Below are 19,175 nucleotides of genomic sequence, written 5' to 3' on the forward strand. Positions count from 1 at the left end.
ACATAACAAATAAATGACATGGCGGAATAGCAAATACAACAGTTAAATAGCTAGATTAGATCTCAGGCTAATATAAGAAAAAAAAAGGAAATTGTATGGTTTGACTACTTAACCTGTTGAAGAAAAACAATAATATGGGATCCATGTTTTTTGCTGTACAATAATTTCATTTGCTCCCACTAATGGGTTGATATGCATGTGGCAATGAATCCACCATTATTGACTTAATGGGAATACTTTGGGAATTACATGAATATTGTTTAGTTTTTTAATATGAGGTGCATTATTTTATTTTATTTTGACATTGTTTTTTTTTTTAATATGGGGTTTTTTTTTTTATATATTGCTTGATTTTTGTAATATGGGGTTCACTTTTTTTTTAACATGAGTTTGGAGATGGTGGGGCTCACTTTTTTTTTTAATATTACTTGGTGTTTTTAGTATGGGACCCACCCTTATTTTTTAATTTATTTTTTAAAGAGTGACAGACGATGAAGCATGGGTAAAACCCATGCTTTTATATAATAGTAATATAAAGAGCATTTTTTGTAGGTGAAGAAAAAAAGTAATATAAAGAGCATTTTTTGTAGGTGAATAAATTTTTTCTGATAATACATGTGAATCTATTTCACTATTAAGGGTATAGTTTTTGAGTAGAAGTTGATTTGAGAGAAGAAATTGATTAGAGAAATCAAGGCATCAAAAGGTTCCTATTTTTACTGGTATTAAATTTCCCCTGCCTTCACAATATTCTATCTACTCTCTCTTGCTTCCTCTCTAAAAAATGAAAAGGATAAAAGCATATTGTTTCCCTTTCTTCTTCATTTTCTCTCATTTTTAGTTTGTTCCTTTTTGTCTTCCCTTTTTCATTTTCGTATTAGCAAAGGATTTATTTTCCTCTTTACATTCTTTGCCTTTACTTTCCGTCGGGTCAAGTGTGTACAGTGTATCCAAACAAAACATTCGGCTTGTAATTGTTTGCTTTGAGTGAAGATTCCTATATATATATATATATATATATATATATATATATATATATATATATATATATTACTCTCTCCGTCCCAAATTATGTGATGACGTTTGACTGGACACAAAATTTAAGAAAAAAATAAAGACATTTGAAACTTGTGGTCTAAAATAAATCATAGGTATTTGCGTGGCTATACATAATTTCATTAAGGGTATATTGAATATTCTACAATTAAATTCAGTACTAAATATTGAAATATCATCCCTTCTTAAGAAAAATAACCTAATAATATTACTTAAGACTCTATATTACAAAACATAAGAATACTTTTCCTTATTTATAAAATATATCAATTTAATTACAAAACATAACGGATTTAAAAAAAAAAAAAAAAGTCTATCTTTCTCTTCCCATTCTCTAATCTGCCCAGATCTGAAAAAAAACATCGACCCCACCCTTTCCCTTTTCTTTCATAGTATGCTCAGATCTGAAAAGAAGAAAAAGAAAAAAAAACACTGCAAGACAAAAAGAAAAAGTGGAGTACGTGGCAATAACTACTTTTCCCGTCATCACCCCAGCCCTTTGTTTTCTCTAAATTTTATTTTTGCAAGGTCAAATAACTTTTTGAGCTTTTCTCCATGTGAAGTGTTTTTTATACCTCTCTAGTTGTCATCTTTCAACTTATGCTTCCTCACAATCTTATCCGAATTAAAACATCAAATTCTACTTTTTGATGAAAACTTTGTTATAGAAAATAGGGTTTTTGTTATAAACTGCTTGTACATATTGTCCGCTTTGGCGCACCTCACGGCTTTAAAACGCGTATACGAAGGAGGAGGGCCACCAGGCACCATAGCTCACTTGTATAAACTGTCCGCTTTGGGAACTTCTGGCCCCGCACGGTTTTCAAACGCGTATACAAGTAAAGGCTTCAGGCCCAGCTTATAAGCACGCACACAATCCCGTGTGCGAGCGATGTGAGAACTTCAAGTTCACAACACACCCCCTCATCGCGAGCATCGTGCTGATAACGTGTTATAAACTGCTTGTACATATTGTCCGCTTTGGCGCACCTCACGGCTTTAAAACGCGTATACGAAGGAGGAGGGCCACCAGGCACCATAGCTCACTTGTATAAACTGTCCGCTTTGGAGACTTCAGGCTCCTCACGGTTTTATAACGCGTATACAAGTAAAGGCTTCAGGCCCAGCTTATAAGCACGCACACAATCCCGTGTGCGAGCGATGTGGGAACTTCAAGTTCACAACACACCCCCTCATCGCGAGCATCGTGCTGATAACGTGTTATAAACTGCTTGTACATATTGTCCGCTTTGGCGCACCTCACGGCTTTAAAACGCGTATACGAAGGAGGAGGGCAATATGTACAAGCAGTTTATAACACGTTATCAGCACGATGCTCGCGATGAGGGGGTGTGTTGTGAACTTGAAGTTCCCACATCGCTCGCACACGGGATTGTGTGCGTGCTTATAAGCTGGGCCTGAAGCCTTTACTTGTATACGCGTTTTAAAGCCGTGAGGTGCGCCAAAGCGGACAATATGTACAAGCAGTTTATAACAGTTTTCATTATTTCTTGGCTTCCTCATTTTCAATTTTTCCCATTAGATAAGGAGAAGACCTCATAATAAGTTATAGGCCGTCGGAAGCGGATTCACAATTTTGAGTTTATAAATTTTGGATTTTAGAAAAAGAAATTTACTAGGTAGACAGTTGAGTTAATTGCCCCTCCAGAAATTCGGAAAAAACAAAAACTTCTATTCTGATTTTGGACTATTTGGAAATGTATTGAGATTGTATGAAAGTTGTGTACAATGCTGTTATAGTTGTATTAAATTTCATCCGAATTTGAAGAGAGATACAAAATTGTATTAAATTTGTATAAAATGTTGTTGTATTTGTATTAAATTTTCAAAAACCTAACATGAATTTTATACACAATTTATACAGTTATTACTTATTTCATACAATTTTTATACAGTTTTCATACACGAAAAATGTAACAATTCTAAGCTTTGAGCAAGATATACATATTTCATAGTATAATTTTCATACACAAATTTGAGCGAATTTTTTAAGTTTTGAGCGAGATATATATATTTCATATAGTTTTCATACACAAAATTCTGAGCGAAAATTTTAAGTTTTGAGTGAGATATACACTTTTCATACACAAAATTTTCGTATATGTTTTATAAGAAATCTATTAATATATTTTGTAAATTGAAAAATATCTTCATATTTTGTAAATATTCTTACGTATATATAGGTTATTCTTCCTTTTTTTTAACCGATTAAAAAGAAAAAAGTACTCATAAATCGAGACGAAAGAGTAAGACAATTACTAACATCTTTGCACATAGTGTAAAATACATTACATGATTTTGGCCAAGACCTTGAAAGGGCCCAAACAATGATCCAGACATATCTAATCCCTTACGGGCCGAATAAAACGATTAATACCAAAGACCGACAGGAATCATCATTGCTTACCGTATATTTTTGTAAAACTTACACAAATAGCTATTTTTTAATAGCTTCTAATTAGTTATAGCTATAAGTTGAAGATTTACGATTCGTAGCTGCTTTTGGTTGTATTTCAATTGTATCTCGCATTTTTGAAATATAGTGAAATATAGCGAAATACAGAAAAATACAAAACACGTTAGAGTAAATTTACGCTCTATTTTTGGAACATATTTTTAAAAAAAATTATGAGAGAAAAAATAGGCTATATTTTTGGAACATAATATTATTTTCCTTTTTAAATAGTAAGTCAAATTAAATCAACCATATTTCACACAAATCACTGAAGAGTAAAATCAGGTCCTATTTATGGAACAGTTTAAAAAAAATAAAAAATTATGGGATTCAATTTAAAACTTCCCATAAATCACGCATAACAGTTTTTCTTCCATAAAATCTTACGAATCTCTCTCAACTTTTATCACTAAAAAGCATACACTGAAATATAATGAAATATGGTTAATTGTTTAAGAAATATAAAGTTGTAGTATGCGTATATACAATGAAATACAATGAAATATATCAGAAACTGTTTCATAAATTAGAAATACAAAATGCAGAAATACAACGAAATACAAAAGTCGTGAAAAACAAAGTGTAGTAAAAATAGGCTCTATATTTGGAACATTAACTATATTTACACCAAAAAAAAAAAAATACATTGAAATACATCGAAATAATATACTGAAATACACTGAAATATACTGAAAATTAAATATATTGTTTGTTAATACATAGAAATACACTGAAATATACTGAAACATTTTATCAAACACTTGGTGGGCATGAAGCTCCACAACTGTCATCAATGGTGTTCTCATGCGAAAGAAGCGAGTCGTCTCAGATTGCTACAAAAATGATGTTATCCGGAGATAAAGACTTTCAATTGGATTAGTTAATAAAGCTTCACTCCATCGTCCTTCACTGTTGTTAGAGATCTTTTTTTCACTCCGTCGTCGACTATGGCTTCACTCTATCGTCGATCATGGCTCTTTTTAATAAAGCTTCACTCCGTCGTCGACCATGGCTGCTGCTACTACTGTAGGATTCTTCTGATTTGTAAGAGAAAATGAGATCTACGGTAGGTGATGGAACAAAGAGAGAAAGAGGGGTGAGGGAGAAAATAAATTTGATAGGTGAGAGAAAATCAATTTAAAAGACTATGAGATGGAACAGAGAGAGAAAGAGGGGTGAGGGAGAAAATAGATTTGATAGGTGAGACAAAAATATTTGGAAAAAAAAAAAAGATTATGGGTAAGTGGGAGAGAGGTACCTTATTTTTAGGAAAATATACTGCAATTATAAAAATAAGTTATAGATGGTAATTTGATAAATAATTAAGCTCCCAAATATAATTAAAAAAAGGTAGCTATTACTAATAAATAAGTCTTAGAGGTAGTTATGGGCTGTAAAAATTCCTATATTTTTTGCGCGGATTACCTTCTTCTCGGGTGGTCTTTAATTTTAGGCCCTCAAATTAGTGGTCTTTAATATTTGCCCTTCGCTTAATATTCAGAGGTTCTGAGTTCGAACTTAGGCTCAGTAAAAAAAAATCGCAAGGCCTAAGTTGGGATTATACCTTAAGGCAAACTTCTACCCAAAATTAGGCTTTAAAGCAAACCTTTGCCTTAAGGCCTAACTTTTGCCCAAAACAATGTTAGGCCTTAAGGCAAATGTTTGCAAAATTCTAGCAAAATATTGTTTATGTTATAAATATTATTATAATATTATGATGTCTATCTTTAGGAGGAATTTTAGGGTTTGTGACTTTGACACCAAGTCAATTCTTTCCTATAAATAGAGAGGTTCTCTTCATTGTATTTCATCCCTCATAAGAAATAAGAACTCTCTTCTCTCTTGTTCTATAAACATTCTTGCTTTAGTTTATTATTTTATAACATGTTATCAGCACGAGTCTCTAATCTTTTTATTGAAGTTTAGTTCCGCATCAATACTACCTTCTCAGGAAACTTAAGAGAAATCTAAGAAAATTAAATTGATGCTATAGTTGTCATGGGCGGAGATCTGTCGTATTAACATATTACTCACTGGAGGAGAACGTACAGTTCCCAGTGTATGGTTTGAAGTCTGTTTGCACTTCATGAGGTATGTATCCTTAATAAATCATATTGTACAGTGGCTTGGTATTCCTTTCTAGCATACTGTTTCCTTTCTAAGTTAACAAAATAACATGATTCCATTATTGGCTGAAACTAAGCAAAGGATATGAGAATTCTAAAGTTTTGCACTTTCAGATATTTTCAACACTAATTATTAGTTGAATTGAGCAAATAAAAATATGTAGCGATGGTATTGCTTTTATATTGGATGTCTTTGTCTTCTGCTACTAATGATATCCACTTTGTTTGGTTTATCCTATTTGAGGGAACCTAATTGGTTCTGAATTATTTATGCCTCAAATTTGTTCCTGAAGAACAATAATGTTAAGAGGGATTATGATGTTAATTTCATATTTTTTAATGGCTAAATGAGAATTTGGAAGAAATAAATAACCACCAGAAGTGGCAATATTTCTAAAGGCTTGTGATTATAATTGAAGATATGTTTGAGAAGGATTCTCTATATTATATGCCCCGATTTGTTTCAGAAGTAACAATATTTTAAAAGAGATTATAAGAGATCATAATTTTATATGATTAAGACACGTTCACATGATTATATATGTTTCCTTCTCGAAGAACGGACGCTTTTGATGAACCGTACAAATACAGATTCATTCCCTGAAGTGAATGAGAGCATGTAGTAAGGCTTATAACTACGGACGTGCGTTTTGGTTGTGAAGTTATAACGACCCATCTCCAGAAGAGATAAAAAAAAAATAACCTTTCACTACCAAGTATGAACGGTTTTTCCTGTGCAAGGATAATTACGTGACTTGCTGGATACTTTCAAGTCTTTAATTGGTTCAAATTATACCTTATACAAATACACATGACTATATTTTGCTTAATTAATTCTCTATGTTTAGTTTACTGGTTGTGCTCATATCTCATTTGTCTACATGGCTTATGTTTTACACACATATTTATGTGTTTGAGTAAAATAGTGTTAAATCAAAACTACTCTGATGTTTTTTTTTTCTCTGCCATCAATTTATAATATCACCCAACTACATGAACTACTAATGATAAATTTAAAATCATATACCTTTTGGTGTCCTGATAGCAAAAGTCATGCCTAGTTAACTGAGACATTTTTTTTTTTCTGTCAATCAAAATATGCTTGAGCGTATTAAATTGAATATATACTTTGTGATAGGTTTTTGTGGATACCTAAAGTAATAAATCTAGAAGTATTTGGTATGACTTTTGACAAGCTGAAAAAGGTTTGAGAAATATATTGAGCGGTATTTTCTTGTGGTGGAGAGAAATAATGAGCTATTGAAAATTATGGAAAAAGTTCATCTAAATGAGTCAAGTTTCATTCCCCGAAGTGAATGAAGAAATACCAAAACATACCTCCTGAAGAGATAAAATAGCAAAAGATATAGATGTTATTTTGTGGTATGAAGGTCATTGCTGCACGTACCTGCCGTACGTCAAATTATCTTGGATACTTTTATTATATATCATTCCAAGGCAAATGAAAAAGATTTTATAGAATATGTTCTATTATAACCACATTGATAGCATGATTAGTTGTTATTGATTTCCCTGAAGGAAATAACAAATTCATGTATTTTTCTTGATCAAGGATGTAATATTTCTGTGGTCACCGCTAAGATACAAAATATTCAGACGTTAATAGCAAATCTCGCTGAAGGAGATGTTTGAAATACTGAAGTTTAGAACTTAATGTTTAATCATTTATAAATTGTATTATTTTTAGATGTCCATTTAATTACTGTTCATTTCATGACACCAGCAGTATCTAACTAAAACTCTTTTATGATACCAGCAGTATCTAAGCAATATTTGGTAGTACAAAATTAATGATCAAGGTCCAGAAGAGCCTAATCATTTGTCTACAAGTATCACGGCACCAGTAGTGTCCAAACAATATGTGATTATGGAGAATAAATTAAAGGCTCCTAAAGAGCTTATATACTATTATGTCATTCATTCTAGACTGTAAATATTTGAAGGTGTGATGATTGAAACACAAGTTCTAGTAAACCCGAAGTTTACTAAAGTATATGACTATCATATTGAAGATTTAAATGATTGGAGGACTAAATATCTTCAAAATATCATAGTGGAAAAGAAATATGAATATGAAAGGTTACCCGATTTGTACTACAAATATAAGCATGATGAATTGCATGCCACAATAAACCAGAAGTTTATTGGTACAAAAATAATTCATGTCATAGTAAACCAGAAGTTTACTAAAACAAATAGCACATAGCATGGTAAACCGGAAGTTTACTAGAATAGATAATTTTATTAGTCGGCATGAGCGGTTTGGCCATCCTATTCAAATATGATGTGTAACTTGAGTATTTACATATATTGAAGAACTAGAAGATTCTTCAAGAATTTATTTTTGTTGCTTGTTCTCATGATAAGTGGATTATACTGGCTAATGTTGGGATTGAATTTCCTAACTCTGAAAAAAAATATAAAAGGTGAATATGGGCCCGTTCACCTATTATGTGATGTCTCAAATAGATGCATCGATAAGACAGTCACATGTGTGTTTATTGTCAACTTGCAGTTTGACATATGCAAAGTTACTTACTCAAAATAATTGAGTTGAGAGCACAATTTTCTGAGTATGTAATCAAGATAATTCATCTTGTTAATGCTGGTTTATATTCAAGCTGGTTTGGTGTTGAATGCCTCCGATAAATAGTTAAACCATTGTTTATGAGAACAAAGCTTTATGTGCTGGTCTGATATATGATATATGGTATACAACATCACTTGTATGCTTCAGGCCAACAAATTATAGTAAATTCTCTCCTCACAATTGGTTCAGGATTAGGAACCAGATATTTTCATCTAACAGTTTTTATGTATGGTATATGATTAATTAATCTACCATGATGTGCGAAGATGGATTCCCTCAAATAATATGGGATATATGTTAGTTTATCGAACATAAGGGTGAGGAATAAGCAGTTATGAAATATGTTGGTGAATTATCATTAGTATGATCCTCATTCAAAAGGTATTTCAAGTTAAATGCTAGAAGCATTTGCTGACCCAAAACTAGTTTCATATTTCAACTGCAAAATGCTCCTATTAATATTAATGTCCCAGAAGGACAAAGTATACAACATGCATGAAGCATGGCAGATCAATCGGTTCCAAATGAAATAACCCTTGAAAAGGGAGAGGGGAAAATGATCAAAATGGTCATAATAAGGAGGCAATGTACTCTTGAAGAGCATATGACGTGACACTTAATGAAACCTCATGAGAGGTTTAGGTACCTAAAAATAATGGAAGTGATGAGATCTCAATAAGTTATGTCACATTGCGAGTCGATACAAATAATATATATAGTCGAAGATATTTTTCGTACAATATAGCGCAATATTGTAAAAGACTATGAGGATCTAAATTCTACGTCTATTAAAGCATGCTAACGTAGAAATTATTATCAAGTGAAATGACACATCTTGGTAAGCGTAAAGCTTATTGGACCTGCTGTCCAGACACCAGAAGATGTCACATATTTAAATAGAATTAGATTTTGTCACGGCCTATATGAATTACTTGATAAAATTATATGAAAATTGCTGAAGAATTTTAAATGCCTGAAGCATATACAAGTTGTAGAAATTTGTTCATAATTCTCATATGAATTAAGTGAAGCAAGGTGAACGCGATTTTATCACCTTAATGAATATTTACTGACTAAGGGCATAAATGACTCTATTTATCCTTATGACTTTGTGAAAATCAAAATCTGTCATATTGTTGGTGCAAGTTGATTACTTGAATATTATTGAAACTCTTGAAGAGTTCTCAAAAGCAATTTATTTTCTGTTGAAAGAAGTTGAAATGAGAAACTTGCAGATTTTTTTAGTCCTGAAGTGTTATATCTTTATGCAATTGATGCATTTATATATTTTGCTATGACTATGAAGGATTATGGTCATACGATGTTATTTTACATGACTGTCAAATCATATAAAGATAACATCTATTTATAAAGCAAGTCAGGAATGCACTTGGAGTGATTTCAACAATATTATATGCTGATGCAACTCTATCTAAAGACTGAAGATGCAACAACATACATAGTCCAACTAAAGAGTGGATTCATAAAAGGACCAAGCTCATTTCACCATAGTTGTTCTTCACAAATGAGCTTCAAAAGAATGATGATACCAAGGTGCAACAAATTGCTCTAGTGATAATATGAATGATTTATTCACCAAGTCTATATCAACTCCAACTCTCGAGTGAAGATGTGAAGATTCAAGTTTTTGGATTAAAGTTCTCATCAGGGGGGAGTTAATACACGTTGTACTCTTTTTTCCTTTCAAGGTTTTTGTCCCACTGGATTTTTCCTTATAAGGTTTTTAATGAGACAACCAAATAGCGTATTATTATAAATGTGTACTCTTTTTCCTTCACTAGATTTTTTCCCCACTGGATTTTTGTAGTAAGGTTTTAATGAGGCATATTATCTATCGAAATAGACATCAAGGGGGAGTGTTATCAATAATATTATAATATTGTGATGTCTATCTTTAGGAGGAATTTTAGGATTTGTGACTTTAGCACCAAGTCAATTCTCTCCTATAAATAGAGAGTTTCTTCATTGTATTTTATCCCTCATAAGAAATAAGAACTCTCTTCTCTCTTGTTCTACAAACATTCTTGCTTTAGTTTATTATTTTATAACAATTTATTTATTTTTGCCTTAAGGTAAGTTGGGTCCAACTATGCCCTGCGAATCCCAACTTATGTCTTGCGAATTTTTTTCTCATTTTTAATTGAGTGGGGATTCAAACTCGGAACCAAGAAACTTTTAGCGAAGGGCAAAAATTAAAGACTACTGATCTGAGGGGCAAAAATTAAAGACCACCCCCAGCGAAGGGCAATCCCAGATTGCCCTTACAATGTTAACCAGAGTTTATGTATGAAAACTTAAGAGCCGATGAAATCGGATTGACATAAAGTACTACTTGGAGATAAAATATTCCTTAATAAAGGAGACTATATATTTAGAGCTTGAATCTGGAATCTTTTGATTGAAGATAAAAGATGATTATTTATCACTCCAACACAATATTTATGACTACTCAATGTGTGATCTAATGATCAATGAAGTGTGTGTATACTTTAGATATCATGATTTAAATTTAGTAGAGACAATAAATAATGTACATAAAGTTATACCATGCATACGCTGATGAGAGAAAATTGATACCTTATAAAATAATCGAGGACAAATTAACCCACATTACAATTATTCAAAAAATTGAAAACGTGCATGCGAACACAAGTTCTTCCTACCCTTTCATGTTTTTATAGTTTTGGAGATAACTTAATAAATTCTCCACATAATTATCTTGTCTTCCCTTATCACAAAACAGATCTTTCATCTCTGTAACTTTCTTCCTGTAAATCTCACCCTGTTCTTTGACGAGTACCAAACTCAATGACTCAGCCATTGAGTCACGAGTGAACGAACCGTCTCGATCGTCTCTCGGTATCGAATACGCCATCTTCTTCTCCTCCAGTAGCCTAGCATTTATCCCCTGATCAGCCAAAAATGTTAAGAGAACCAATGGCTTCTCAAACTGAATCGCTTCAACTACTGAACTCCATCCCGAGTGAGTCAAAAATCCACCCACTGAGTCATGACTCAGTATCTTAAGTTGTGGTGCCCAGCTCGTGCACACAATTCCTCTCCCCTTTGTTCGTTCTTCGAACCCTTCTGGTAATTGAATCAATTCATCATCAGATTCCCCTCTTTTAGTTCTCAAAACCCAGAAAAATGGTAATCCAGAAAGCTCTAATCCAAGTGAAATCTCAATGATTTCATTTTGACTTGGTTTTGCCTCGCTACCAAATGCAACGTAAACCACTTCCCCTTTTTCTTGCTTATCAAGCCACGATTTTATTTCTCTCCATGTATCCATCTTCGTGGTGTCGTCTTCATACGACGTTGTCGGTAGTTGCCCCACCGGTAAAACCGGTTTCCGGTGAATATCCTCTACTACCTTCAACCATTCTGGTTCAAATTCTGAACAACTCCTCACAAGCAAAAGATCACAATTTTCAAGAGTTTTATACAAACGAAAAATATCAGAAACGTTCTCTTCATCTCCGTTCATGGAAGCGTCGAAGATTCTTGAAACTTCGAACAGCTTCCACGCAACACTAGTCTCAAACGGCACCCATTTCGGGGAAACTGTATACTCTTCCGGCGTCTTTCGAATTTCATAGTCGTTGTTTAATCCAGGTACAGGTCCGGCAAAACCCAGAAACGCGGCGATGAATATGCTGAAATAAGCCGTTGGAATATTGAATTTTTTAGCAACTGAAGGAATCCAGTAAGAAGTGAAATCGAAGAGTATAAAATCAGGCGTTGAATCTTCAAGAAACTTAGACATGGATAGTTCAAGTCCATCTTGAGCTATTTTAAGGTACTTGACTTGTTCATAAGGAACATCAATAGTAGCTTCTGCATTTTCGGGTAAATTTTCGACGTGTGGCATAGGCAGTTTGATGAAATGTAAGAAAGGGACAAGATTTGGTGGAAGTTTTGGGAGACGATCAATGTTTCTAGGAGTGGAAATAAAGGAAATTTTGTGACCCTTTTGAGCTATGAGTTTTGATAGCTCTAAATATGGAATCATATGGCCAAAAGCTAGCCATGGAAATACTGCAATATGCAGTTTTTTGCTGTTTTCCGCCATTGTTATGCTTTGTAGACCTCTGTTTTTCAGTGTTGCAATTGGAGGTATTTTAATTTCTTGGCAACTAATGGAATTTATAGATTCATGAGTCTCAAGAAGTGTTCAACTAAGATAAGATTTACTAGTACAGCTTTAATTATTTTTCAATAGCCGTTGGTTTTCTATATTCTTTGTTCCTTGTATCAGTTAATTAAGTATACTTTTGTATTGACCGTTGATTGGTTTTCCCAGCCAGAAAATGATTTAAAATACCAAAGATTCATAGGATTTCATCATTGCTTACGTTAACCGAAGTTTATGAATGAAAACTTTTCTTTCTATTGATCGTTGATTGGTTTTCCCACCCAGAAATGATTTTAAAATGTATGAATCCATTTTTTTTTTATTAATCGTTCAACTCTATTGAGAGTACATGCCTTTACTAAAATCCAAAATCCAAAATGCACAAAATGGAGGAGGATTCCCTCACCTGCTTAGAATAGGATAGCCCCATTCTAGTAAGATTTCTATTTAGCTCACACAAATAATAGGGAGGTAGAGATCCTCATCTATACAAAGTTGCTCAGGAAACATCAAAATAGTAAAATTTTACAAATCTCTATCGACATAGAAATAGTTCTTTTTTGCAATCATTCTGAAAGAACGCACACCCATTATGTTCACATTGATCACTTTCCCCTCTAGCTTCTCTGGGCATGTAGATGTTGTGTGATCCAAGTTATGCTTGTGCACTGGAGGCCCCAGTTGGGTTGGTTAGCTATCAGTCACTTTATTCCCTTCTCTAAAGCAATGTTGTACACTTCTATTATCCAGCTCAAGAAGTAGTTCTCTGATTTTGTTAATCTTGTTCCATAGGCTCCATGATGTGTCTAATTTATTAAGAATCCAGTCCATCAAAAGTTTGGAGTCAACCTCCACTTCTAAGTTCTTGATGCCACTGTAAACTTGTTTCCAGAGCTTGTGCCTTTGATATGTTGTTGGTGAGATTACCAAAAGCTTTTCCATAAGCTATTTTTATATAACCATGCTCATCTCTAACAATACCCCCTCCTCCACTTGATTCTGGATTTCCTTTGATACATCCAGGGGCGATTCTATGTATAAAATATGGGTATTGTGAACCCATGGTCACCCGACTAAATTTGGTATATTATGTATATAATTTTTAAAATATATCTAATATTAACTGAAGAAACACATGATCAAACTAGACCGAATGAAGCACTGGTTAAGTGTTGAGTTTTATCCCTTAAGGTTATGGAATTGAACCCTACTAAATGTACTTTTACTTTTTTTTTTTTTAAAAAAAAAAAATTGTAAGATGAACTTATCTTCTTGAAATACTTAATTCGTTTTTGAATATATCCATACAAATGTACGAAACTACTTGCATTGGCTATTGTGAAGATCTTTTTTCAAAGTGATAAAGATTTTTGCAGTCCTGCAAAATAGGATCTTCCGGGACCTATTTAATAAGTATTTACAACACACCAAAAAGAAAAATAGAAAAATTCTAATTATGTTATAAATATTATTTAATTATGAATATTTATGTTTAGGAGAAATATTAGGGTTAATGACTTTGAGATCAAGTCACTTTTCCCCTATAAATATAGAGGCTACCTCTCTTCTCTCTTTCTCTACAATATTCTTGTTCTTAGTTTATTATTTTATAACAGGTTATCAGCATGAGACTCTGCCTTAAGCATTTACTTTAAAAGGATCCTAAGATCTGGAAAGAGGAAAACTCTAATTACCCTCGTTCTAAATCATTGATCTGCAGCACGATTAGTAGTACCCGTTTGTTATATTTATGATTTTTTTTTATATACAGTGGCCTAGAAGAACTGGTATCTCTTCGGCTTACAGTTTGCTTTAATATAAACAAAGTAAGACAATTTCATGATTGGATTGTCAGCATGATGATTTTCCAGAAGAGGTTAGTATTTCCTTTAAATCTTATGTCGTTTGTCCTTTGCTTGTGTTGACACAACGTTATTCCGTTTGATCCAAATAACCTAATTAATTCACTTGGTAGTTCTGAGTCTCAAATTTATTCCTGGAGAATAAGAGAGATTATGATATTAACTACGTATCTCTTAATGACTAAGAATTAGAGTTTGCAAAATATATGTTCACCAGAAGTGACAATGTTTCCTATGCCTTAATGAGGTTAAATTCATTTAAGCCTATAATCACCAGAAGTGAAAATATTATCATGGGCATATTGTGATTACAATTGAAGATATGTTAGAGAAACATACTCTATGTTATATGGATACCTTGATTGCCGCTGAAATAGCAACATCTTAAAAGAGTTATTAAGCTATCATAATTTGATGTGCTCAGAACACGTATAGATGATTTTGTTCCATTCCTGAAGAATGAGAACTTTTGATAAATGTAATAAATACATATCTATTCCTTGAAGTGAATATGATAATATTTCGTAAAGATTATAAATACAGACGTGCTTTTGGTTGTGAAGATATCACGACTCACCTCCAGAAGAGGTAGAATAATCGAGAAGAAATATTCTGAATTTCCTTACTCGTAGTAAATCTGAAGTTTACTCCCGAAGCAGCAAGACTTTGAAATTTTCTCTTGAAGTAGTGAACTCTTAAATTTACCCCCAAAGTTGGTGGAACTTCTAACTTTACACTCGAGTGGTTGAACTTTGAATTACTCCTTAAGAAGTAAAAGCAGAAAGAAATTGTAAGATATATGAAAAATAATTTGAAGCAATATCTTCTTGTGGTATAAAGTCATTGTTGCATGTATTTGTCGTACGTAGAAATATCTTGGTCAATTTTATTTTAAGGCAAAAGATGGCAAATCTTGTTGAATGTTTTCTACTGTATGTTTTTAATTTTCCCGAAGGAAATAACAATTTATATATATTTTCCCTCGAGGAAGTACACCAATATGTCATGTAGTGCATATTCTTAATAATATGTCAAAACCAAGTGCACAACTATTATTTGTTTGTCGAATATTAAGGTACGTGTAAAACCACGAGTAGTACGTACTGTTGTTTTGGATTGATCCTAAACCACATAGGCACTAGATACATTAATAAGAACCATAATAATTTCTGTGTTTTCATCCTTTGTTCTGGTATAAGGAGATATGGGTCACTACCCAATTTCATTAAATTAATATATTTATATTAAGTCTTCGATACATCATAAAAGGATTCTCTTTAAAAGGTACTATGTGTATGCAAACCTTTTAAAGTTAGAAAAGTGAGTTATTGTATCCTAGTAGGATTTATTAATTAGTCATTTTTTTTTTCATATTGATGAAAATTTATCAAGATGGATGTAATTCTATTTGATGAAAACAAGGACTTGAAACTTTAAGTAGATGACGTGGAAGTGTCCATCACTTTGTTAATTAGACCATTAGGAAAGGTGTGAAATATATCTTAAACCATTTCTTTATGAGTTGTATAGTCTCTGTGCATTTTTATTTTATGGCTATCACTATGTGTTTATGGTGTATATCCACAGCCAAAGAATGTTTTGCATGTGTGTGTGTAAACTGTACTATATTCATTAATCCATTTGATATCACATGTCTGTATTGGTTCTCATCGGAATATAACCATTGGTTTGTTATATTACTTAGTTTTTACTTTGTACTTTCTAATAGTACTAATATTTAATGTGTATTTATTTTACTTTGCGTACGTCATTTTATTTGAAGATATGGATAACTCTCAAAGCAAGTTTAGATTAAAATTCAATTATGAATTTATTATTTCTAAATGTCCACTCGCTTACCGTTTTCTTTCATGACATCAGAAATATCAAATCAAATTCTCTTTCTAGACACCTGCAGTGTCTAAGCAATATTTGGTAGTACAAAAGTAATAATCAAGGTCCAGAAGAACCTAATTGTTTATATACAAGAATCATGACACCAGTAGTGTCCAAAATATCTGATTATGAAAAATAAATTGAAAGCTCCTAAAGAGTTTATTTATTATTATGGCATTCATCCTATCTCCAAAGTTGTTATGATCGAAATACAAGTAGTAAACCCGAAGTTTACTAAAGTAAATGGTTATCATATTGAAGATTTAAATGATTGGAGGACTAAATATTTCAAAATGTCATAGTGGAAAAGAAATATGAATATGAAAGGTTACCCGATTTGTACTACAAATATAAGCATGGTGAATTGCATGCCACAATAAACCAAAAGTTTATGGGTACAAAAATAATTCATGTCATGTCATAAAAGAACAAAGCTTATTTCACCAAAGTTGTTCTTCACACACGAGCTCCAGAAGAATGGTGATATCAACATGCAACAAATTCATTCAAGTGATAATATGATTGATTTGTTTACCAAGTCTCTATCAACTGCAACTTTCGAGAAGATGGTTCACAAGATTGGAATGCGAAGATTCAAGTTTTTGGATTGAAGTTCTCATCAGGGGGAGTTAATACGCGTTGTACTCTTTTTCCCTTTCAAGGTTTTTGTCCCACTGGGTTTTTCCTTGTAAGGTTTTTAATGAGGCAACCAAATAGCGTATTATTAGAAATGTGTACTCTTTTTCCTTCACTAGATTTTTTCTCATTGGGTTTTTTCTAATAAGGTTTTAACGAGGCACATTATCTACCAAATAGACATCCAAGGGGGAATGTTATAAATATTATTTAATTATGAATGTCTATCTTTAGGAGAAATATTAGGGTTAATGACTTTGAGATCAAACCACTTTTCCCCTATAAATATAGAGGCTCTCCTTCATTGTAAATGAATCCATCAAGAGAAATAAAGATATTTCATCTCTTCTCTCTTTCACTACAATATTCTTGTTCTTAGTTTATTATTTTATAACAAATTAACTTTTTTCGTTCGATACTTTTATTTCACTTTCAATTTATATTAAAATACGTTATCAGCTCGAATAAATTTTCAATCAAGACCACCTCCCACTAGCTACTAGCTAGCACGATCCTCTGCTTCCTGATATGTTTCTTTAGAATTATCCTGACATGTTTGGTTGCCCTTCATTGTTGATTACTAAAGTCGACATGTACCAATTAATTTAGATGCTCCCATCCTTTATCATTTTGTTGGGGAACGAAGAATTATATTAATTGTTTGCAATGTCGAAAAAAATAATCAAGATTAAAAATTCTTGTAACTATCGTAATATTTTATTTTAATATAGTGATGTAACAATTTTTATGAATCCTTCGATTCTTCTTTTTGAAAATTAAATTTAAGGGTCTTTGAGTTTGATCTTGATTTGGTGGACTTGATCTTGACTGCATTTGACTTCAAGGGGCCTGAGGCTTCAACTTGAATCTTGGTCTTGATCTAACTTCTAGAGAAACACTTGATTGCTTGATTAATGCTTGTAGCTTGTAGAGAAATCAACGACGTCCTGTCTCTCTTGGCTTCTTGTTAGAATATAGAGTTCTTTTCTGAATAGTGAAAACCCTTATTTATAGTTGCAGGAGGGAAGAGTTGTATGAAGAAAAACTCTTATTGACTAATCAGATTGAAGCAATATGATCAAATTTGATTGGGTGGAACATGTCATTTTATATGCGTGGCGCATTTTCATTATTCACTGATTTTACTGATCATGTATTATATCATTTTGACTGTGGCATGCTCCCATTGGCTCTTTTCACTTGATTTGACATGCTACGTCATTTGACATAAACCCGTCAACCGGTTCGGGTTAACCGGTTCAAACTGGTAACCGGACAGGTAAAATCGGAACTGGTAAAACCGGAACTAGTACAACTAGAACCGGACCGGTTAAATTGGTAAAACCGGTGGAATTAATTTTTTTTTTTTAATTGTAGCCGTTGGGGCAGCCCAATGGACCGTTGGGCAATGGTCCATTTGCAAAAATGGCTGTTGCCAAACGGTCCCAAACCCAATCCCCCCCCCCCCCCCCCCCCCCCCAAACCCCCCAAGTTTTTTTTTAAACACTTTAACCCATCCCCCACCCCTATATAAACCCCTCTCCATTTTCATTTTAATCCACACCAATTCACTCTTCTCTTTCTTTCAAATCTCAATCTCTCAATCATAGTTACTTTGCAACAATTAGCCACTTTAAATTTCTCTCAAATAAATATTATAAAGTCTTATTATAGTTTCAATTATTAATTTTGCAAATATAATATTGTTGTTAGAGTTGGTAATTTTGCAACAATGGAAAATTTTTAGCGGATTCAATGTCTACTATTATGAGATTTTTTAACATTTATAGAAAAACACTTTGTATTGCTTTAGATAATGCTTCTAATAATACAAAGGCGGTTGGTCTTTTAAAAAGAGAATTAAGCCCTCCGCTAAAAAATATTTTTCATGTAAGATGTAGTTGCCACATTTTAAACTTAATTGTTAAAGATGGTCCTGTGCGTTTTGAGATTCTATTCAAAAAGTTAGAGATGTGGTTGCGTTTCTTTTTTGTAATGCTAATAGGGGAATAATTAGAGATTTTAAGAATGCTTGTGTGGAAAATAACCTTAGACCTAGGAAAATTCAAGTAGAAATTGAGACTAGGTGGAACTACACTTACATTATGCTACAACAAGCATATGAGTATAGGATTCCCATACAACAAGTTCACAACAAATATAATATTAATAGTGATGATTGGTTATATTTTACGGATTGGGAAGATGTTAAGGAATGTGTTGAACTCTTAGAAATTTTTTATAATGCAACTCTTGTTTTTTCTAAACAATTCTATCCCACGGTAACCGAAATTTTAGCCTAATTAGCGGAAATAGCTAGAGTTTTACAAGAGTATAAATATAAACCCGGTTATCA

The 19,175-nt window shown here is 32.7% G+C and overlaps 1 protein-coding gene across 1 annotated transcript; it reads right to left on the reverse strand.

Annotated features, from left to right (window-relative positions):
• Nucleotides 1-10,850: 10,850 nt before the first annotated feature.
• On the reverse strand, nucleotides 10,851-12,523 carry LOC132613557 (UDP-glycosyltransferase 91A1-like). The gene has a single exon (XM_060327624.1). The coding sequence runs from the start codon at nucleotides 12,360-12,362 to the stop codon at nucleotides 10,950-10,952; it is 1,413 nt and encodes a 470-aa protein (XP_060183607.1). The 5' UTR covers nucleotides 12,363-12,523; the 3' UTR covers nucleotides 10,851-10,949.
• Nucleotides 12,524-19,175: the final 6,652 nt, after the last annotated feature.

The sequence above is a fragment of the Lycium barbarum genome, chromosome 10 (assembly GCF_019175385.1).
Source record: "Lycium barbarum isolate Lr01 chromosome 10, ASM1917538v2, whole genome shotgun sequence".
NCBI classification, from domain to species: Eukaryota; Viridiplantae; Streptophyta; class Magnoliopsida; order Solanales; family Solanaceae; genus Lycium; species Lycium barbarum.